Below are 24,888 nucleotides of genomic sequence, written 5' to 3'. Positions count from 1 at the left end.
TCGCGCATGCGCAGTGGGTACCCGGCTGTGAAGCCGCAAACTGTCACAGCCGGGTGCCCACAGCAGTGATGCCAGCGCCGAGGGAGAGGATCGAGGCTTCGGGCGGCCGCATCGCTGGACCGTTGGACAGGTGAGGGAATGGCTGGAACTCCGCTTTAAGAGATCAGACAGTCAAGTATATTCAGTAGAGCAGTATATACCACGCCTCTCATGACGTCAAATTTATGACGAAACGTGCGTAAGGCGCTCTGACGGATGCACGCTTGCACCGCGGTCTTTTGAATTTTATATATGCCTGTTTTCAATCTGAATCATGTGAGTGTAATTTTTAATAAATGTTCATCATCGTTTGAAACATATTGCACTATTGGCTTTTTATTTGCTCTGGGGTTACCTGTACCGACACTATCTGAGATCTGTTAGCTTGTCAGCTAATTGTCACCTGCTGAGCATCTGGTGCCTTTCCTGTCATGACGGTTGCTATGGATGTTATGGAGTTTGCTGATTCTTCCCTATGAGAGTTGAGTTCCATCCATTCATCTGCTGCCTGACATTTTGGTTATCTGCCATCTCTGCCTTATATGACCACTCTGAATGCGGGTCATATATGTCCGGTAAGCTGCTTGCATCTTCACAGGGTGACTGCTGTGTGCACATTACCTTTCACGCTGGTGTTGGATACCTCTTTTTTTATCATATATGGACTTTATTATTACGGCTAGCCTCCTATAAGTGGATGATGGACTTTCAATACATATGTTTTAATATATATATTTTTTTTTTCATTGTATTGGCGCTACCTTTTTGTCTTTATAGTATATATACCATAGACCATATGCCATACATTGATCTCTATCTACATATAGGGCAATAGATTAGATATCAGGCCATTGAGTATCTATTGGTCAGTTGCGTATACCCTATATTGATCTGATCTCTATCTATATGTAGAGCTATTGATTAGATCATATCAGGTCATTGAGTATCTATCGGCCAGTTGCATATGAACTATATAACTATCTAATCAATAGCGCTATATATAGATAGATCTATTGATTAGATCATATCAGGTCATTGAGTATCTATCGGTCAGTTGTGTATACCCTATATTGATCTGATCTCTATCTCTATATAAGGCAATAGATTAGATATCAGGCCATTAAGTATCTATCGGTCAGTTGCATATACCCTATATTGATCTGATCTCTATCTATATATATGGCTATTGATTAGATCATATCAGGTCATTGAGTATCTATTGGTTAGTTGCATATACCCTATATTGAGCTGATCTCTATCTATATATAGGGCTATTGATTAGATCATATCAGGTCATTGAGTATCTATCGGTCAGTTGCGTATACCCTATATTGATCTGATCTATATCTATATATAGGGCAATAGATTAGATATCAGGCCATTAAGTATCTATCGGTCAGTTGCATATACCCTATATTGATCTGATCTCTATCTATATATAGGGCTATTGATTAGATCATATCAGGTCAATATATATAAAATGTATGCATGTGTGTATATACGGTATATATATATATATATATATATATATATACATACACACACACACACAGTATATGATTAGCTTCACCCATTTCTATGTCCAACTCTAGTATTTGTAATCTATGGTATAGAGGTGGCTGTTTATTGAGGTTATCGGTCATAGTGGTACAGTACATGTCTAATGTTGTTTTGTTTTTATTTTTTGTTTCTTAGATGATGATCAGCTAATAAAGATATATTTTTTGTTATTATGTTTATCCTGATATTTATACTGTTCGTTTTGTTTCGATTGAATTTAAAAAAAAAACTATCCAAAGCTTTTTTTTTTTTTTTTGTCATTTCTTACTTTGGAATCTGAGTTTGTTTCTCCTTTTTTCTTCTCTTTTTTTATGTCCCCATATATATATATTTTTAGAAAGCTATGTACAGTACCCTACTTTCTCCCTCACCAGTCATGATCTGCCTGAATTGTATTGAGAAGCACAGAGATCCATTGAAGATGCCTCTGAGTCTACATTAAGGTATGTAATGAAACCAGAAAGATTTTATTTAAAAACGTTGTAAACATGTAGATGAAGGGGTTTGGGGGGAGGCAAAATATAAGCAAATAAAACTAAAAGACCTCACATGTACAGTATGCCCCAATGAGGTGTGCAAACCTGTTCTTCCATCATTAGCACCTTCTTAACCCACTGGAATTTGTTCTGACCATGAAAGTGATAGTTGTGTCTGCCCCCGAAGGCAAAGTTCCCCCATCATTCACTGGTACATACCTAAGCCATGACTTCATTGATAACATGTATGTACAAACCTGAGCCTAAAAACGTTGGGACACTGTACAAATTGTGAATAAAAACAGAATGCAATGATGTGGAAGTTTTAAATTTCATTATTTTATTCAGAATACAACATAGATGACATATCAAATGTTTAACCTGAGAAAATGTATAATTTTAACCACTTAAGCCCCGGAAGATTTTACCCCCTTCCTGACCAGGGTTTTTTTTGCGATTTTTTTACTGCGTGACTTTAACGGACAATTGCGCGGTCGTACGACGCTGTACCTAAACAAATTTCACGACCTTTTTTTCCCACAAACAGCTTTCTTTTGGTGGTATTTGATCACCTGTGCAATTTTTTGATCATGCGCTATAAACAAAAAAAGAGCATAAATTTTGCAAAAATAACAATATTTTTCAAATTTTTTTATATGAAATTCCCCCCCAAAAAAATGTAAAAGTCAAAATTTTTTAACATTTTCGGCCAATTTGTTTTATGCTACATATGTTTGGTAAAAAAAAATTGCAAAAAGCGTATTTTTATTGGTTTGCACAAAAGTTATCCCGTTTACTAACAAAGGGAAAGATTTTTGTCATTTTTGGTGTTTTTTTTTTTTTTAACGAGTAATGGCGGCGATCTGCGATTTTTTTTGTGGTGCTGCGACATTGCGGCGGAAAGATCGGACCCTTGACTGACATTTTTGACACTTTTGGGGGTACCAGTGACATTACTGCAGTAATCAGTGCTATACATATGCACTGTTACTGTAAAAATGACACTGGCAGGGAAGGGGTTAACTGTATTGGAGAGGGAGGGGTTAAGTGTGTCCTAGGGGTGTGTTTCTAACTGTGATGGGACAGGTCTCCTATTGTAAAAATAGAGATCAACGGTTCTATATAGTAGAACCGTCTGATCTCCATTTTTACACAGGGGAGAATGACAGGCGGCTTGTTTACATAAGCCGCCCGCCTTTCTCCCGCTGTACCGACGATCGTAGTGTGACCGGCGCACATCGGGTCCGCCGGTCACATGCCCGGCTCCTCTGTGAACGAGCCGAGGCGGGCGCGCGCTCGCCCGCTATTGGCTCAAAACCCGGTGACAGGTTAGCGACGTAGATCTACGTCACTCTGCCTGGACGGGGCTGACTGCCGCAGTAAATATACTGTGCGCAGTCGGCAAGCGGTTAAGGGAAAATTAAGTTAATTTTAAATTTCATGGCATAAACACATCTCAAAAAAGTTGGGACAAGGCCATGTTTACCACTGTGTGGCCTCCCCTCTTCTTTCTATAACAGTCTGCTAACGTCTGGGGACTGAGGAGACAAGTTGCTGAAGTTTAGGAATAGGAATGTTGTCCCATTCTTGTCTAATACAGGCTTCTAGATGCTCAACTGTCTTAGGTCTTCTTTGTCACATCTTCTTCTTTATGATGCGCCAAATTTTTTCTATGGGTGAAAGATCTGGACTGCAGGCTGGCCATTTCAGTACCCGGATCCTTCTTCTACGCAGCCATGATGTTGTAATTGATGCAGTATGTGGTCTGGCATTGTCATGTTGGAAAATGCAAGGTCTTCCCTGAAAGAGACGACGTCTGAATGGGAGCATATGTTGTTCTAGAACTTGGATATACCTTTCAGCATTGATGGTGCCTTTCCAGATGTGTAAGCTGCCCATGCCACACGCACTCATGCAACCCCATACCATCAGAGATGCAGGCTTCTGAACTGAGCGCTGATAACAACTTGGGTTGTCCTTGTCCTCTTTAGTCCGGGTGACATGGCGTCCCAGTTTTCCAAAAAGAACTTCAAATTTTGATTCGTCTGACCACAGAACAGTTTTCCACTTTGCCACAGTCCATTATAAATGAGCCTTGGCCCAGAGAAAATGCCTGTGCTTCTGGATCATGTTTAGATATGGCTTCTTTTTTGGCCTATAGAGTTTTAGCCAGCAATGGCAAATAGCACGGTGGATTGTGTTCACCGACAATGTTTTCTGGAAGTATTCCTGAGCCCATGTTGTTATTTCCATTACAGTAGCATTCCTGTATGTGACGCAGTGCTGTCTAAGGACCCGAAGATCACGGGCATCCAGTATGGGTTTCCGGCCTTGACCCTTACGCACAGAGATTATTCCAGATTCTCTGATTCTTTGGATGATATTATGCACTGTAGATGATGCAATTTTTCTCTGAGAAACTCCTTTCTGATATTGCTTCGCTATTTTTTGCCGCAGCATTGGGGGAATTGGTGATCCTCTGTCCATTTTGACTTCTGAGAGACACAGCCACTCTGAGAGGTCTTTTTTTATACTCAATCATGTTGCCAATTGAGCTAATAAATTGGTCCTCCGGCTGTTCCTTATATGTGCATTTAACTTTTCCGGCCTCTTATTGCTACCTGTCCCAACTTTTTTGGAATGTGTAGCTCTCATGAAATCCAAAATAAGCCAATATTTGGCATGACATTTCAAAATGTCTCACTTTCAACATTTGATATGTTATCTATATTATATTGTGAATAAAATATAAGTTTATGAGATTTCTAAATTAGTCCATTCCTTTTTTACTCACAATTTGTATAGTGTCCCAACTTTTTTGCAATTGGGTTTGTATGTATAAACCCATCTGGCAGTGTCAGTATGTCAATAGGATACAAGAACAACCCATGAATTTGATCTGATCAGTAATTCCAGAAAATCCTGGAGGTCTACGTACAATGTACCAAACCACCAGATAGATGTTTATGAAAGAGATAATGGGGGATGTACTTCAATTTAGTAATAGATGGGTACAATTTCCATGGACTTCACATAGACATCAAGTGCCTAATAAGTAAGTGTAGCACTGTCCTGTGCTGTGTGTTGACTTCTTGGGTCTCCCTCTGATTACCTACAGACAGTCACTAGGGGAATTTTTCACACATCCATCTGTACTCCCAGTTGCTCGTTACTCAATAAACAGTCCAGGGGATTTGGTTTTATATTTATTGTGGAACTTGGATGGGAGAAGGGAATAGTGGGATACTCCAACTGAACTATTCACAGTAGATGAGTATAACTCTCACTCGGCCTCACCAGATTATTTTTTTTGGAAGCAGACACACTGCTTTAACCATACTGCCACTTGTATGGAAGAATTAAGTCTTCTTGCTCTCTTCAGCAGCAGACTTGATGCAACTACTTTCTCTTCAGGACACTCTCTAGCATCCCCTTTACTGACACCCATCCACTGACTCCTCTAGAGGAATGGCCCTCTCAGGACAGGCCCCATGACACAGATCTGTACTCACTGTAGGCAGATTCAGATCCTTTTCACTGTCTCCCTTTCAGTCAGCTCTGCAGGACAACTGGGTTCAGGTCCTCTCTGACTCAACCACCTTAGGCCACATGACAACTTCTACAGAGGAGGGGCAGCCGCCCCCTACTTCCATGACCCCACTCTTCAGCTGAAAGACCCCAACTACTTTGTACATGTGCGCCTGGCATTTATACAGTATCCCAGCATGCACCGAGGCACTTTCCTCTGCTGTAACAATGCCTGTGACCTCACTTGTCAGGTTTCCTCCCACTGTCTAATATGCCTCCCTGTTGGATCCGTGTGAAACATTTCAGACAAGCTGGGCTGGACCTGAGCACCATAAGCAGACCCTACCAATAGATACTGATCAATGGTAGGCAGAAAGCAATATACATTTACCTGGCAATCTTCCTGGTAAGCAGAAAAACCCAAAAACCATACTCTCTCTTTTAGCACCTAACTAGGAGGGTGCTACATAAGGAACAAAAAATCGTCCATCCAAGCTGGAGCTCCTCATAAATCATAGATGCAGATTGGCGAGACTGATAGGACATACTGGATGTTGGATGCTGTCACTAGAGATGGCCTTGTGGTTCGCCCGGTGGTCGGTTCGCGGTGAATTTTGCTTGTTCGCTACCTGGCAAATTTGCAAACACATGGTGTCGTTCGCGGCGGCCATATTTGTTTACATTGGGGAGAACTTTGACCCATGACACAGCCGTCAGGTGGAACGGGACAGCCAATTTAAACATTCCAGCACATGGACAGTCCCCCTACCCTATAAATAGACCTGACCTGGTGGCCATTTCACATTCCGCTTTTTGCCAGCGTAGGGAGAGGTCTGCTGTGCTCATCAGGGAGAGTTTGCTAGACACACATAGCGCTGTGAAGATCCACAAAAGTCCTTTTCAAGGCTGGTATTTCGGTATAGGTCCAGTCTCTCTTCAGTATAGGGACAGGTTATTCAGTCTGTGCTGTAGGGGCAGTTAGAGATCGTCATCTGCAGTGACAAAAATTGCTCTGTTAATGTCCACAAAAGTCATTTAAAGGGCTGCAATTTTTTTGGTATTGCTGTGCAGTGCACTAAAAAGGGTGGGGGGGGGTGGGGAGGGGGGTAATCCACAGTATAATATACTTTGTAGAAAGCATATTATAGTGGATTAGTAGTATTATTTTGCACTGTGCAGCATTGTGACAGGTGTGGTGGTGAGACTAAGCGTTTCTGCAGCAACACTACACACAGTGACAAAAGCACTTATAATGTATTATAACTGGTGTGATGCACCAATGCCCCCCCCCAATACCACATATTAAAGTGGGGTGTTATCTGAGTAAACTTTTTCAAGTGTATTTGTGTCCTGCAACAATATTGCCTCGTTTGCTGAGTAAAGTCTGGTACACACAACGCCAAACTCACTGGCCAATTTTTGGAACTGGTGTGATACACCAATGCCCCCCCCCCCACCCATACCACATATTGAAGTGGGGTGTTATTTAGCAGAATAATTTTCTAAGAGTGTATTTTAGTCTTGCAAAAATTTGGCCTCTTGCTGTGTAAACAGTGCTACACACAGTGACAACAGTTTCTGGCCAATTATTTGTAGAACTGGTGTGATAAACCTGTGGCCCCCCAATACCACAGATTGAATTGAGGTGTTATTTAACAGTATACTTTTCTAAGATTGTATTTTAGTCCTGCAAAAATTTGACCTCTTTTGCTGTGTTAACTGTGCTACACACAGTGACAACAGTTACTAGCCAATTATTTGTAGAACTGGCAGACTGATGGACTGGCAGATAGGGAGGAGAGGCAGGCAGAACTTGCATTGCACAAGAGGTACAAAGCAGACTGCAAATGTATCAGGAGCAAGCCGTCAACCATGTACAGTCACATCTGGCGCTCCCAGGACGCCGGCACATGGCTCCGCAGTGTGGGCTTTTTTTAATCTGTCCGTTGCTGACACCAGTGTTGCCATCTACAGCCTTTGCAGTCAATGCATAAGTCGCGGTAAGCCCAACACTCACCTAGGGACAACCGCCTTAAGAAGGCACCTGAAATCCCATCACCAAGCCCAGTGGGAGCAACACCGTCAGAACCAACAAAGCCACACTCCATGCTCTCACAGTCCAGCCTCTTCTCCTTCTTCTCTTGTCTCCTCACAGTTGTCCAACACTCCACCTTCCATGATGCCGTCGTCACGTTGTTCTGGAAAAAGGCAGGCTTCTGTGGCTCAAATGTTGGAGCGTAAAAAAAGATGTCCGACAACATCGGGTTAACGGCCCATGTGGATGCTCTGAGGAGTGATGAACCCCTGGACTACTGGGTGGGCAGGCTTGACCTCTTGCCAGAGCTTGCACAATTTGTATTGGAACTGTTGGCTTGCCCCCGTCCAGTGTCCTATCCGAAAGGACGTTCAGCACAGCAGCGGGGATCGTGATAGCTCATGACAGTGTAGACCACCTCACATTTATAAAAATAAATAAGGCATTGATCTCTGAGAAATTCAACACATGTGACCACCAGTAGATCATGTTTCATTGAAATTCCTCATCACAGGCCACAAATATCTGCCAGACCCACAACAATCCCTGGTCCTTGTCTTCGCTAAATACAGCGGCATAAAAGGCATTTCATGTCCATTGAATGGCTAATTTTTTTGCAGCCTATACAAGCCGACATTTACTTCTGTATACTGTGAACGCCTACTGTACCTCTAGCCATCAAAAACAAAGTTCTTTGCTGTCAGTTCAAACCATGTGAGCTAATTTTTGCGGCCTATACAGGCCGACATTTACTTCTGTATACTGTGAACGCCTACTGTACCTCTAGCCAGCAAAAACGAAGTTCTTTGCAGTCAGTTCAAACCATGTGAGCTAATTTTTGCGGCCTATACAGGCCGGCACTTACTTATGTATCCTGTGAAGGCCTACTGTACCTCTAGCCATCAAATCAAAGTTCTTTGCTGTCAGTTCAAACCATGTGAGCTAATTTTTTGCGGCCTATACAGGCCGACATTTACTTCTGTATACTGTGAACGCCTACTGAACCTCTAGCCATCAATAACAAAGTTCTACTTTGCTGTCAATTCAAACCATGTGAGCTAATTTTTGGAGCCTATACAGGCCGACATTTACTTCTGTATACTGTGAACGCCTACTGTACCTCTAGCCATGAAAAACAAAGTTCTTTGCTGTCAGTTCAAACCATGTGAGCTAATTTTTTGCGGCCCATACAGGCCGACACTTACTTATGTATCCTGTGAACGCCTACTGTACCTCTAGCCATCAAAAATGAAGTTCTTTGCTGTCAGTTCAAACCATGTAAACTAATTTTTGGAGCCTATATAGGCCGACATTTACTTCTGTATACTGTGAACGCCTACTGTACCTCTAGCCATCAAATTGAAGTTCTTTGCTGTCAGTTCAAACCATGTGAGCTAATTTTTGGAGCCTATACAGGCCGACACTTACTTATGCATCCTGTGAACGCCTACTGTACCTCTAGCCATCAAAAACGAAGTTCTTTGCTGTCAGTTTAAACCATGTGAGCTAATTTTTGGAGCCTATACAGGTCAACACTTACTTATATATCCTGTGAACGCCTACTGTACCTCTAGCCATCAAAAACAAAGTTCTTTGCTGTCAGTTCAAACCATGTGAGCTAATTTTTGGAGCCTATACAGGCCAACATTTACTTCTGTATACTGTGAACGCCTACTGTACCTCTAGCCATCAAAAACGAAGTTCTTTGTTGTCAGTTCAAAACATGTGAGCTAATTTTTGGAGCCTATACAGGCCGACACTTACTTATGTATCCTGTGAACGCCTACTGTACCTCTTGCCATCAAAAATGAAGTTCTTTGCTGTCAGTTCAAACCATGTGAACTAATTTTTGGAGCCTATATAGGCCGACATTTACTTCTGTATACTGTGAACGCCTACTGTACCTCTAGCCATCAAATTGAAGTTCTTTGCTGTCAGTTCAAACCATGTGAGCTAATTTTTGGAGCCTATACAGGCCGACACTTACTTATGCATCCTGTGAACGCCTACTGTACCTCTAGCCATCAAAAACAAAGTTCTTTGCTGTCAGTTCAAACCATGTGAGCTAATTTTTGGAGCCTATACAGACCGACACTTACTTATGTATCCTGTGAACGCCTACTGTACCTCTAGCCATCAAAAACGAAGTTGTTTGCTGTCAGTTAAACCCATGTGGGCTAATTTTTGGGGCCTTTTATGGCCGACACTTACTTCTGTATCATGTGAATGCCTAATGTACCTTCAGCCACAGAATACTACGTTCTTAGCTGTCAGGTATATGCATGTGGGCTAATTTTTGGTGCCTGGAATGGCCAACACTTTCTTCTTTATCCTGTGAATGCCAAATTTTTCAGACTGGAAATGAAAAACAATGGGTCTGTAAAGGTTCCTCCAAATTGTGGAATGGATGCGGACCCATTTTACAGATGTGTGAATGGACCCTATATGTATTAGACAATGTATTTACTGGCTGCTGTCAGTTCTGGCTGATTTATGAAAAATAAAAAAAAATTTGCTGGAAAAAAAAAAACTTAGGGCAACTTTTTCAATTGCACTAGTTCTGTTATGACATTGTCCATGTGCTGGGACTATTTGTGCACAGCTAGTACATCTTTTGTGGCTGCAAATATGACCTAAATGTTTTTAAAGTTCGCCTCCCATTAAAGTCAATGGGGCCTGCCGTGAACTCGCGGTTCGCGGACTTTTGAGAAAATTTGCGGCTGGCATTTGGGAACCGCCCCTGCCAATGTTGGTCCATCACTAGTTGTCACCATTTGTTTTATTTCTATCATATGTGTATCCATATACAGATAAAAAAATATATATTTTTCTTGCTGTAATAGCTTTTATTTGGACACTTACCTCCAAACCATCTCTCTTAATTTATGGATATTATCTGTAAAAATCACAATCACTATATTACACTGTCCTCATCCACATCCTTCCCTTAGAATGGCTCAGATAACTTTGTATCTTTCCCATGAACAATGATTGTCCCATAGACCAAGCTATATGTCATACTGAGATCTGTAGATGTATAGTGAAGTCTTGTCCCCATATACAGCAGATACCCTTTGGTGATATACATGGATCCAGCTCTAATGGAAGCTCATATCAATCAGGGATTCAATGTATCACTTGTGATTTGTCCCTTAGAGACCATAATGTCAAAGATAAAATAATGTGTGCTCCTTGTTATTATGTCAGTTTTGATCTTAAAATGTAAGGAAAATGGGGGGAGCATGTGCGGCATGGACCTGAATGGAAGCAGCAGATAAGAGCTCCATCCTTCAAAGGGCATTCCACAGCAATTACAGGGTTATCAACTGCTGATAAGCATTCCAAACATTAACCCCCGTGTCTCCTATGCTCCATGCATGCCGACCAGCAAGAAAAAGAAGAGAGGAGGTGCTCAGAAGTCTCTCACTCACTATCTGCTCCGTTCCAGAGAGAGATACAGCATGGCTGAAGATGGCACCAGCCCCCCCCCCTCCCATGCAGCCTCTCCAGAAGAGCTTCATCTGCCCACTGTATCCTCAGCTCTACCATCAGCTACAAGCAAACCACAGAAATGTGAGTATAATCCTCTCACATTGCGCTCCAAACTCATGAACAAATTTCAATCTGAAATACAAAAATCCACCACAACCCTTTCACAGGAGATTGCTGCACTTGGCTCTCGCACAGACTTACTAGAAAACAAGCGTGATGAATTAGCCATAGCTTACAATGAGCTTTCCAGGGAACATGAGGCTTTAGCCACAGCATTCACCCAGTTACAGTCTCATGTGGAGGATTTAGATAATAGAAACATGAGAAACAACCTCAGAATTAGAGGAGCCCCAGAATCAATCATGGATCTCACTGCATTCACCACTAAACTTTTTCAAAGTTTATTACCAGACCAGGAAGCACAAGCATTCATTTGTGACAGAGTTCACAGGGCTCTGAGAGCTAAACCCCCCCCCCCCTGACAAACCCCCCAAGGATGAAAAGACTTTCTCATTAAAGAAGAGATATTGAGAGCAGCACGTAATACAAGGAACATTAAGCTAGATGGAATCCATTTACAAATTTATCCAGATGTATCCCAGGCTACACTGGACAGGAGGAGAAAAATAAAGGAGATTACATCTGCCCTCACCTCTGCCAGAATTCGTTACCGCTGGGGTTTCCCCTTTAAGTTGATTGTCCCTCACAATGGCACTACCTATATCGCTTCATCAATCCCGGAAGGGCAGGATATATTGATAAAATTAGGCCTTTTGGACCCAAGCACTATACCACGGACACCATCTACACCTCGCCCCATCCCTATTTGGAACATGCCAACCCCTCGTAGAGACAGACGCAGATTCAGACATGATGCAGGACCCCCTATTCTGGATTGATAAACTCTGGCTCGGTTTAAAACCATTCATATTCAAAATCAATCCTATCCTTTTTGAAATAGTCATATCTGGTTGACTCTGTAGTTACTCTATATATTTTGTTTCTATATCACCTCAATTTAATGCTGACCTCATTATTTTCAGCTCCCTCAGGAAATTTTATTTTATCCCCAGGGTTAACAGTATTTTTGGACTCCAAAGACACTGATGCTTAATAGGTTCATAAAGAGATTCTCAGGATTACCTTCATGTAACTGTATAGTTCTGTGGATATTATACCTCACTGTTAAATGATCATATTGTCCTGGAACAGATTCTCCATACTGTATTCAGTGAATGATATTCTCTGGTTTGACAATATTGCATAGGGTGACACCTAGTGCTGAATTGATAATACTACACCCAGTTTCACATGGTTAATTGATTTACTCTAATTTTTTTTTTTGTTTCTTTATAGAGCACAAGCTCACTTTACTGTCCCATGGGTGACACCTAATGCCTTTTGGAAAATACTACATTTGAGGGTTGAATCGTTTAATACAGCTAATTTTATGCAACCCCTGGTTATTTCTTCACTCTCTTGCTTTCCTCAATTTATTACCTCCCACTTGCTCTTCTAGAGAGTTACACCACTGTCCATTCATCACTCTTTGCGGAGGCAAAGTCTCTCCCTTTTCTTTTTATATATACGAGGCTCTTCTGGCATGTTAGTTCATATTTGTTTGCACTCAATTTACATAACAGGTATGCACGGTCAAACACCATCGTCATATTGCTGCTGCCCGTTCACATGCCGACATGATTTTCCCCCACTCGGCTCTAGCTGTTTTGGGAAATGCATCAAGCGGAGAAACTGTGAATATGCCCTGTCTCTTCAACCCTTTCAGGGTTACGTTTTTCATTCTTTTCCCGCTTGTATCCATGATACCTGAGAAAGCTAGTCGGAGATGGAGATCTTTTGTTCTCCTGCTAATTTTACTCTGTTGTCTGAGGAGGTTCTTTCCCTTGGACCCCAAATATAAAATATGCAATTTTGATGTTTTTTGTTACGATTTTCTACACTATAAAAATACACGTAATACCTTACTTTATTTCTTGTGGTACATATGTTCGATATAATGTTTTCAATTGTATACAGAGAGATGTTATTTACCGGATATCCCTTATATTCAGGTTTAGTTAGTTACTCAGGATGGATAAACTTTGATATTCACACCTACAACTTTAGTAAGAAATATATGATTTACATGTTTGACTACACCATAAGCTATAATTTCTTTACTGCATTATGGCTATAACAATTTTATCACACAATGTTCAAGGCTTTAATTCTCCCAACAAAAGGAAAAAAGCTTTTTTTCAATATAACAAACTACATGCTAAAATTCTTCTGCTACAAGAAACTCGTTTTCTTGAAGACAAACATCCCACATACTTTCATAAGTCCTTTAACCAATCTTTTTACACCAGCTCAACCTCCAAAACCAAAGGTGTGGCGATTCTACTACACCGCTCTTTTCCTATGGAGGTCCAGCAGATTTATAGAGACGAGGAAAGTCGCTTTATTGTCATAAAAGGCCTCTTAGCAGGCCGTGAATTGACTATAGGTAACTTATATGCTCCCAATGAAGCCCAAACATCCTTTTTCACAATGTTTTTTGACATTTTGCAACGTTACCATTCCCCAAACATTATTTTAGGAGGAGATTTTAACTCTGTCGCACACCCTAACTGGGACCGTAGCAAACACTCTCTACACTCTAACGCTTTCTCCAAAACCACAAACTACCATCTTAATACATTGCAGCTGGTTGATGCTTGGAGATCTTTAAATCTGAAGGCTAGTGAATACACTTTTTATTCACACCCTCATGATTCATACTCCCGTATAGACTACATTTTTTGCACTCCAATCATTTTATCAAACTCGATTAATGCCTCTATATCCCCATGTGTATGGTCAAACCACCAAATCAATACCAATTCCACTGAATTTATAGGTCTCTCCCCTACACCTTACTCCTGGAGACTCAATGAAGCTCTAATATCAGATCCTTCACAACAAATTGAAGTGGCCTTAGCTATTGAAGAATATTTTACCCTAAATGATAGCCCGGAAACATCAATCTCAACAATTTGGAATGCACACAAAGCTGTCCTCAGGGGTAAATTGATTAGTTTAGCTGTTGCCCATAACAAACAAAGGTGGGAAAAAGTTCTGGCTATTACCAAAGATCTACAAAAAATCTACAGAACACATATGAATACTCATGACCCGGTGATTGCTGACTTAATTAATACCAAGAGGGCTGAATTAGACTCCCTCATGACCTACAAAGCGGAGAAGGCTATTAGATGGTCTAAAGCCAGATTTTTTCTCTCCAGCAATTCTTTCTCCACTATGTTCACGCGTAAATTAAATCAATTACTGAAACCCCCTCATGTATATAAACTCAAAAACCCATCCGACCAATTGGAAACAAACCCTAGAACGGTAGTCTCTCTATTTCGAAAATTTTACGAAGACCTCCTTTCTAAAACCTCAAATGACTCTAGACCTGTTGATTATTCTTGGTTGGATTATATCCCTGTCCCTAAATTAACCACTTTAAAGATAGAGCAAGTAAATGCCCCATGCACTGCAGATGAAATCTCTTTGGTTATAAAATCGCTTAAAAATGGCTCTGCCCCAGGCCCACAATGGATTTTCGTCCTTCTATTACAAACAATTTGCCCCCCAGCTTACCCCTAGACTGACAACCCTTTATAATAATATCCTTGAAGGTGGCATCTTCCCTGAATAAATGCTACTGGCCAACATGTCCCTGATTCCCAAACCGGATAAAGATCACTCCCTCCCGCAGAATTATAGGCCCATTTCAATAATAAACAATGACCTAAAAATTTTCAGCAGACTTTTGGCAAATAGACTATCATTAGTAATTCCCTCCCTTATCTCCCCGTTCCAATCTGGTTTCATCCCAGGACGCCAAATCACTGATAATATTCGCTTGGCGACTAATATAATACAAGATGCCAACGCAAAAACCAATCCCCTCTTGCTTCTAAGCCTAGACATTAACAAGGCCTTCGATAGCGTTTCCTGGGAATACCTTGACAAACTTCTTCCCAGGTACGGTTTAAACAATGGTTTCCTCCATGGCTTTCACGCTCTATAGAATTCCCCAAGAACTAGGATACGCCTCCCGGGCTGTAACTCAGAGTTCTTTAAAGTTAGCAGAGGTACAAGACAGGGCTGCCCACTTTCCCCTCTTCTTTTTGTGCTTGCCATCGAACCATTAGCCACAGCAATCATCGATAACCCAGATATAAAAGGCTATACCTCCTCAAATAACACATACAAATTGAGTATGTATGCTGATGACATGCTATTATTTATCACACAACCAATCACCTCTCTCCCTAACCTATTGAACACACTTCAAAAATTTTCTGTTATTTCTGGACTTTCTGTTAATGTTTCTAAATCAATAGGTATGCCGTTGAATATCCCTAGTTCCTTATTTAACACTCTTAAAAGCTCATTCACTTTTTCTTGGTCTATGGAGGCTATCTCTTATCTGGGTATACGCCTTACCACGGAATTAAAGTACATCTTTCCCAAAAATTATACACCACTACTACTGAAAATCAGAAAATCCCTCAAGGCTTGGAAGTCCTATCACATTTCTTTTCTGGGGAGAATTATCGCTGTTAAAATTATTGTACTCCCTAAATTTTATTTGTTTCGTGCAATCCCAAATAGAATTAATAAAACTTGCATATCGAAGTTCCAGAGAGAAATTAATAAATTTGTCTGGGCTGACTCACATCCTCGATTCTCCAAATCTGTGTTGTACACTACACAACAGAGAGGTGGAGTTGGTCTCCCAGATTTCTGGTTATATTACTTGGCCTCTCGCTTCACCCAGATTGCTCAGTGGCACATCCCTGATTCGAAAATCCCATGGGTTAGTTTTGAGAAGGAATCTATTTTACCTTATCAGATAACAGGTCTAATGTGGACCAGAAATGTCCCTATTAATGTGATAGCATCACGTAATATTCTAGTCTCACAATCCTTATCTCTTTGGAGATCATTCGGTAATAAATTCGGCTTCATCTCATGTGCTCCTCCAGGTGCTATGTTTTTAGGGGATCCAAAGTTTCTCCCCGGTCTCCATAATTATAGCATTTTCAAACATTGGATTGATTGAAATTTAACATTCCTACATAAATTTATAACTAACTCCACATTTACATCGTTTGAGATTTTGCAATCCAAATATAAATTACCTCATAGCGAACACTACAACTTCCTGCAAATCAGGCAATTTTTCCAAAAGCACTATCAATTAACAGACACCCCCAGCCCAACATTCTATGAAAAGATTTGCCTTAAAAATCCTAGAGGTAGGGGTATTATATCTGAAATATATCAAAGTATGACACACTCCATCTCGGAGGAAAAACTCCCTTATATGCACAAATGGGAGAAAGAATGTAATTTAAATCTCACATCAGATGAATGGCAGGATTGTATTTTGAACCTCAGAAAATGCACCAGATCTATCACGATTCATGAAACCCCCTACAAACTAATAACCAGATGGTACTTTACCCCATCTAAACTGCATGCCATCTTCCCATCTTCTTCCCCTAACTGCTATAGAGGATGTGATGCCCCGGGATCATTTACCCATATTTTTTGGGAATGTAACAAGATATCCTTTATTTGGCAACAACTGGATAATTTTGCCTCCAAAATCTCTAACAGGCAAATAAACCTCACTCTCCCCAATTGTCTTTTATTCACTACGATACCTGGTTTGTCTGTTCCTCAGATGAGACTTATTCACACTATATGTGTTGCCATACATTGCATGATTGCAGTGAATTGGAAATCCTCTTCGTTCCCCCAGGCCCAATTAAAGGCTAGACTCTCTTCGATTAACCAAATGGAGAAAAATTTCCATGTAATTTATAATTCAACAAAATTCTATGATAACAAATGGGAACCTTGGTTTGATCACTCTAACATTCTATTTCCACCGATGGGCTCCTAATCACAAGTATATCTTTACGATGTGATTGTGAAAGATGTAGTTTGTAATTTGTAGTCATTTTGTACTTAACGATATCTTCTCTATATACTCTTGAATGTTTACTGCTTTATGCAGTATTATGGAAATTGTCATAGGTCCGCTACTCGGTACCACTCATACGAAGTCTTATTTTTTCTTGATCCTGTTGTTTAATTATATCTGACATAAGAACTTATACATACTTTCTGTAACAATGACTATTGTTTATTTTTGTTTACCTCACTGTTAATATACGCTTTTGTACCACAATTTTTTCACCCTAATAAAAAAGTATTGTATACAAAAAAAATGTAAGGAAAATGTCAATTTAACCTTTGCTTAATTAGCTAATCACTCAACCTTGGTTGGAGTTAAGTCTTGCTAAATAGGCTCAGACCTATTGTCAATAGATGGATTTCTCGTTGGTATTAGGGATCGGTGACTGAAACATACTCTTATATATACTTTTATTAACATGACCCTCCAGATGCTTGTGACAATGAAAATGACGGAAATGACACGGGAGGATGGATATGACAGCACCTGGACTGCTGACTGGGCCAGTGAGGTCAGACATGTCATATCTAAATAAAACTGGCTGATCTGAGTGGAATAAAACCTCAATGGGGCTATGTTACATCTACCGAGGATCACACCAGAAGATGAGAAGAGCACTTTGACACTCTAATCTCTGTCACCAGACCATTCATTCTAACAACAATCTTTACATACAATTATATGTGCATTAAATGCATTCCATTAATGTTGGTAAAATTATCCCTTGAGTAGACACTCAAAAGTTCTGAGGCTGCTGCTGGGTGCCCCCATCTTGGATTTAATCTCAGCAGACTCAACATATTACATAGTTAGTGAAGTCGAAAAAAGACATCCGTCCATCCAGTTCAACCTATGATGTGCGTGTGTGTTTGCTGTTAACCGTACATTGTATACCCCTGTATGTTGTGGTCTTTAAGGTGCCCATCTAATAGTTTTTTGAAACTATCGATGCTCCCTGCTGATACGACTGCTTGTGGAAGAGAATTCCACATCCTTACTGCTCTGACAGTGAAGAACCCCTTACGTATTTTAAGGTTAAACCGTTTTCCCTCTAGTTTTAGTGAGTGGCCACGTGTCTTATTGTATTCCCTTTCTCTGAATACTTTGTTCCTTATGCTAGGGTCGCCAGTACAGTATTTGTACATTGATATCATATCCCCCCCTCAATCGTCTCTTCTCCAGAGAGAATAAGTTCAGTGCTTGTAGTCTTTCCTCATAGCTGATGTCCTCCATTCCCCTAATTATTTTGTTGCTCTTCTCTGGACTCTCTCCAGTTCCAGCACATCCTTCCTGAGGACCGGTGCCCAGAACTGGACAGCATACTCCAGATGTGGCCGGACCAGAGTTCCACTCTATAGTATTCCTCTTCCTTCCTCCCTCGGCAGCTTCATAAAACATTTCCTGAAGTGTTCAGCTGTAATATGACATATGGAGGTGTAACTTTTATCACCCAGAGAACAGCAGGAGCCCCATTCATCTGAGATCTTTTTAACCCTGAGGACCACAAATGAGGAGTGAGAGGATTGTATGTAGGTCAAACTTATGGGCCATACACACTATAGGATTTTCTGAAGTCTTTTTCCTTTAGACTTACCAAAACCATATAATATGAGGTCAAACCTAAACACTTTCAATTTGTATGCAATCTGGGAGCCCTTGCACTGCATAGAAAAGGTAAATCTGAAGGACATCTAACCACAAAAGTTGGATAGTGAGTATCCAGCTTTAGACCATTGGTCCAGTCTGCAGATCAAACAACTTCTTCATGTTTAAAATATTTTTTATATAGAAAACTCTTGTATTTTCTGTTAAATGATGGAAGTGAGAGTGGTGGATCTTCTGATTCTAATATTTTCTGTAGGAAGACATTCCCCTTTCCTGTCTCAGGAATTGGGGAGGTGAACACACAGTGTACATGGAGCTCCTGATGTTATATTTCAGCTCTTATACAGATGCTAACACTGGAAGAACACTGGGGGCTCCACACATAACAGGATGGAGACAAACTAAGTTATAATCTGGGCTGGTGGGGGTAATGTACTATTGATGGGCTCTCTTTATCCAACAATGTCCTCCAAGTATGAATCAGACTTGGAGGGAATGTAGTGTTGTTGTACAGGTGTTCTTTGTTCAAATACAGTATAATGTTTAGGACTATAAATTAATGTTTTAAATGTGTTTTTACTCATATCAATAGGAAATATTGTGATATGTTAATTATTTATATTAGTCCAGTGCAGCCAGCAGGTGACGCCGATGAGTCAATTCTCCAACTAACCCATTCTTCTCTGTCCGGGGGTGAAGATTGTAATTTGATTTCCTGCTATTCAGACCAAAGCTGGATGAGTCAGCGGAAGGACACCCCCCTCTACCTGTCTCTGTTCCACCTCCTCCTTGTCTCTGTATGGGAGAACAATTAGAGGGAGACAGTCCACAAGTGATCAGCTAGTGCTGGGCTGTCTTATTGGAAAGTTCAGAAGTCTCTATAACACGGTGTCGTGGAAGAGATCTGTATTAAATGTTTATTTATAAAATGAAAATGTCATACAAGTAATAAGAAAAGTAACATAAAAGATCAATTTATGAATCTGTAAATATTCCAAAAAATGTAATAAAACCAACCAAAAGTCATTATAGATTATCATTCAGCATTTTGTATTCGGGTAAAATGAAAATAAACAACACAAGAAATTCCCTGGCTGTGACTTACATTACACCTGTACTGAGGGGAATATGGAGGGGGCATTGCTGGATGTCTTCTGAAAATGCTATTCTCCTGGCTGTCTGTGGACTCAGTATTTGGGGACACTGACCTGGAACAATCATGCAGATCTGGAAATCAGAGATAAGTCAGAACTCAGAGTCTGAATACTTGTTGCGGGTTACTGACATAGAAAGTACAGAAGCCATTGGATCAGAATGACATCCAGGGAACTAGTATTCTTTAGAAGTAGTTAGCAATGGCTGCCACCATACTTCCTCCACACAGATTCATATAATACAACTGTGTAGGGTGCAGACAGGTTAGTGTGTGATGATATATTAGCAGTGTGTGTCTCCTTTTTATGTTCTGTACATCCTGGGGAAGGTGAGAGCTCTATGCTGCTCTGTACAGACACACACCGGGTTATACCATTCCTCTTCCTCTGCCCCCCCCCCCAACCTGCTCTATTGTCACCCCTCACCCATCTGCAGAAAATGCCACTGACCCTCTCCCCTCCCCCACTTTTTGTGTGATGGAGCCAGGGCTGCTGTTAGAAATCGCGGGGCCCCGTACAGACTACCTGGCAGGGCCCCCCCAAGAAAATATTAAAGACGTATTTAGCTAAAATTACAACAAAATCACTATTATCAGACACAAATATAACATAACTCGCTAAATCTAAAAAAAAAAAATGTTAAATAAAAAAGAAGATGCGATGAGAAAAATATACAGGCTGGGCAGTTGGAGCTCAGTGATCAGAGAGACAGAGAGAGAGAAACAAAGTTTTCTTTCTTCAAAGTTACAATTTACAAATAAACTCCTAATCAGAGATAAGTGCTGGGAGGGGGGCCCACACAACGGAGGGGGAGTAGTGAGGGACAACTGTCTCTTTCTCAACAAATAAAAGCTGATAGCAGGGAGAGGGACAGATCAGATTCAGGTGCTGTAGGAAGATTTCTGTATTTGTTGTCCATGACTAATCCCCCTCTCTGTGTGGGCCCCCCTGTGTGCTCCAGCCCCCTACAAGAGGGCTGGTGGTCCCCCCCTATCAGCGGCCCTGGATGGAGCCAATCTCCATGAGTCCTCCAAGTACAGATGGAGCTCATCAGCCACCACCGACTACCAGACCTCACTTTTGTCCTTCCCAGTCCCTTCCCCAGATGGGTTCATGTGACCTCTCTTAGATAAAGAGGTGACCACATCCTACCCTATCACAATGACTGCACTGCATTCTCTATACTGATGGATCATCTCCATATTCTGTGTCTGATCATGGCTGCACATAGCACCACCATGATGAGGAGAGGCAGAACATAGGGGGAAGGATGGGGGAAGGGAAATTCCAGATATAACATGGTAACTTACTGTTTGGAAAATTAAAGTAGATCTAGAGGCAATTTTGTTTTCATTTTGGAGAGAGTAAGAATGGGTTATAACTCCTGTTAGTATTTTATTACTGTCTGTTTTCCATTGGGAAGACTTCTCTTCGCTTTGTGTCCAATACCCAAAACAGGAAGTGACAGCAGATCCCTCCAAAGTTAGAAAATCCCTGGTTATCACCAATATTAGTGTGCCCATTACAAGATTCCCCCTCTATTTCAGTTCTGGTAACAACTTGGAATTTGGGTATTTCTTTCACTTTGGGTGATCACATTCACCAGGACAAATATAGAGGGGGGGGGGCTCTCTCTAAATGGGACAGAGACAGCAATAAAAACCTGACAGGGGCTCCAATCCCTCTCCACTCAAAATTGTACTTCTATTCAAAACTATAAAAGAATGTGCCTTTAGTTAAACGTAGATAGATAGAGTACTCATGAAAATACTCAGTATCGGTGCGTCCCCACCCCATTGCTATTGTTATTCCAGCCAATCACAGTGATCTGAGAGTGAGTGATGGAGAAGTCTCATAGAAATATATTTATTATAGAAAACCCTGCAGGACTATTATAGTGGTTGTAAGACCCATGTTAATTACTTTTATCTATAGGTAAGCCTATATTAAGGCTTACCTATAGGTGCTGTAAATATCTCCTCAACTTGCACCATTTAGGAGATATTTGTGCGATGCATACTAGCACATTATGCATTTACTTTGCAGGGAAGAAAAAAAGAAAAAAAAATTTGAGGAGTTTACTTCCTCTTTAACATATAATAAGTGCTATATCCCTTTAAAACAATGAAACTAAGTAAGTATAAAAAAAATGCAATCAACATAGCAAAAGAAAAAGAGAAAACAATTATATTAGAAATAAGATCCCCCTTTTATTGGTTGAACTAAATAGACTTTTTTTCAATCAGACTAACTATGTAAGTGCAAATTCCCTTAAGTATGAAGCCAAATTAAAGTTCATTGATGAAACCAAAAAAATTTGTTAGCTAAGTAATGTGAAGTGCCAAAATCTCTCCACTCCAGTGCTAACCTCATAGTATTTCACCGACTGAGTGCTCAGGCTTCCTTCTCCTTCTCATCCCCCCCACACATCTTTACACAACCTCTCTCTACCCATATCCCAGCATGGAGGGGCTCAGTGAAGGTGGTGGTGAAGGTGTGGAGGTGTCGGATCGGGTCACACAGATCATAAAAGGAGATCCGCCCGGCCTCATAATCCAGATATATTTTGACTCTACTGGAGATATTGGGGGGTAAGAGGATCCCATCACTGTCATGTATCACTGAATACTGATTACCAGACCTGAACAAACCCCAGGACTTGTTATTACATCCAATCAGTGACTGCTCTCCTCTCCTGTCTATACTGGGGTAACACATCCCGACTACACATTTATTTGATCCCCCAACTTCCACTTCCCAGTAATGTCTCCCTGAGGAAAAACTCTGACTGCTCAACACCTGGCCACAATCCTGAAATCTCTCTGGTGTTTCTGGAGGATTCTGGTTTCCCTCTGACCAGGATACAGTTTTCCTGTCATCTGATATATGTAGAGTATTATGAGCTGTGTTTATATCCAGTAATATGTCTGCAGCTCCCTGTATATAGAAGTATACATTTAACTCTGTTATTATATCAGATAAACCTGTGTGTAATGTGTGGGATATCCCACCCACATCCAGACCATCATGGAGGAGCTTTTCATGTCTCTCTCTGTCGTCATTATCTCCATCCTCAGTATCACACAAGTCACCTGTGTCTGATTCCTGTAAGACAGTCAGTGGATCCGTCATGTTACACAGTGACTCAATGTAAAGCATCTTCCTTGACAGCTCCTCCTTCTTTATTTCCAGATCCCGGATGGAGATTGAGATCCGTTCTGCCTGCCTGGAGATTTCCTTCAGGACTCTCTTCTCCAGGTCTTCCATATGTCTCCTGAGATCTCTAAACAGGGCAGTGACTCTCTCGGTGCCACCAGCTGCTTGTTCTTCTACTTTCCTCCTGTGTTCCTGCAGACTCTGGACTCTTTCCTCCACCTTTTCTCTCTTTGGCAGAAGTTTCAGCAGAACATTCATCAGTGTCTCCTTCTTCTTCTCAGAAGCCTCATCCAACATCTCCACCTGGTGTCCACGATGTTCTCCAGCCAAACTGCAGGACACACAGATACAGGTATGATCCTCAGTGCAGTAATACTCCAGAATCTTCTTATGGACGGAGCATTTCCTGCTCTCCATTGATAAGGTAGGTTCAATTAAGATGTGTTCTGGGGACTTTTTGTGGACTTGCAGGTGTTTATCACACAGAGAAGACCCACAGTGTAGACAGGATTTAACAGCATGTACAGAAGAGTCCACACAGTAAGTACAGAAGACCTCGGACTCCTCCTGATCAGGTTGAGCAGACAGGATGTTCCCAACTATGTTACGCAGTGTTATATTCCTCTGCAGTGCAGGCCGATCCGGAAACTTCTCTCTGCATTCAGGACAGGAATATCCTCCAGACCCCTCCTGTGTATCCAGCACACCATCAATACAGACCCGGCAGAAGTTGTGTCCACATCTCAGGTTTACAGGATCTGTATAAATGTTCAGACAGATGGAACATTCCAGCTCAGCTCTCAGATTCGCAGATGCCATTGCTGAAGCAGACAAGAGAAATGAAAGCCTCTGACACCAGGGAAGAATGCAGTTGGGAGGGGTCATGGTCTCCTACACAGGGTGAGGCTAAGCTGTGACTTGTACTTTATTCATAGGATTCGTTATATAGAGAGACATCAATATTTAAAGAAACTCATCCATAACAATTTGCGTGTCTTGGAAAAATATAGGTCACTTTGGTGATAATTAGGGCCGGTGTCAACAAACTTTCATGTAGAACTGATTTTCTCCCCATACAAATGAAAAGGCATGCAAACACAGAATAAAACTGCCACAGATTAAAGCAAAAAAAATGCTAATAAACTGTTCCTTGTAGTCCTACAGACCAGCAAGCAAGCTGATTTGTTACTTGTAGTTCCACAATCATAACATGCAAAACTGTTTTGTTTATTGCAGTTCTGGAAACAGGTGCTCTGTTCTGACCTTGTTCCTGCACGGAACTGAGTACTATAGATCTGCTGCATAATTTAATCAGCTCACAGCTAGTCCCTGCTAAGCTTGGCTACCTGTCACTCCACAGCCAATCAGAGTGGCTGCATCCTTCCAGAGAGGCTCAGATCACCAGTCACCATCCCTGACAGCAGAAAACAAAGTGACAGTGAAAGTCTCTGACACTGGGCAAGAATGCAGTCAAGTTTTTAAAATTTACCAACACGAGGCAAGGCTGACTTTGGACTCATGCTTGTAAGTTGAGATGGGCCGAACAAACCCCTGTTCAGTTTGCATTAAAACTTTTGAACATTGCAGAAATTTCAAACCGAATAACGAACCCCTTTGAAGTCTATAGGACCTTAACTGGAAAAATCAAAAGTGACTATTTTGAAGTTTTCTAGGCAAGTAATTGGGCATACAATGGTTATGGGGTTCCGGGTACTGCTCTGGGGGAAATGTATCAATAAAAAAAAGTTTGTAAAAAAAACATACATTTTAAATGAGCAGTGATTTATTGATGCTTAAAGTGAA

The 24,888-nt window shown here is 41.0% G+C and overlaps 1 protein-coding gene across 1 annotated transcript in view; it reads right to left on the bottom strand.

Annotated features, from left to right (window-relative positions):
• LOC309553050 (uncharacterized protein) overlaps positions 1 to 23,912 on the bottom strand; it is a gene marked incomplete at its 3' end in the record, with an annotated part of 83,667 nt that extends 59,755 nt beyond the window's left edge. The window contains exon 1 of the mRNA XM_082253948.1: positions 22,356 to 23,912. Within this exon, the coding sequence (XP_082110074.1) occupies positions 22,356 to 23,904 (1,549 nt within the window). The 5' untranslated portion in view covers positions 23,905 to 23,912. The remainder of the gene's footprint in view (positions 1 to 22,355) is intronic.
• Positions 23,913 to 24,888: the final 976 nt, after the last annotated feature.

This window comes from Pelophylax lessonae (assembly GCF_965119305.1).
Source record: "Pelophylax lessonae genome assembly, chromosome: 4".
NCBI lineage: Eukaryota > Metazoa > Chordata > Amphibia > Anura > Ranidae > Pelophylax > Pelophylax lessonae.
This window is presented reverse-complemented; position numbering and strand designations above follow the sequence as displayed.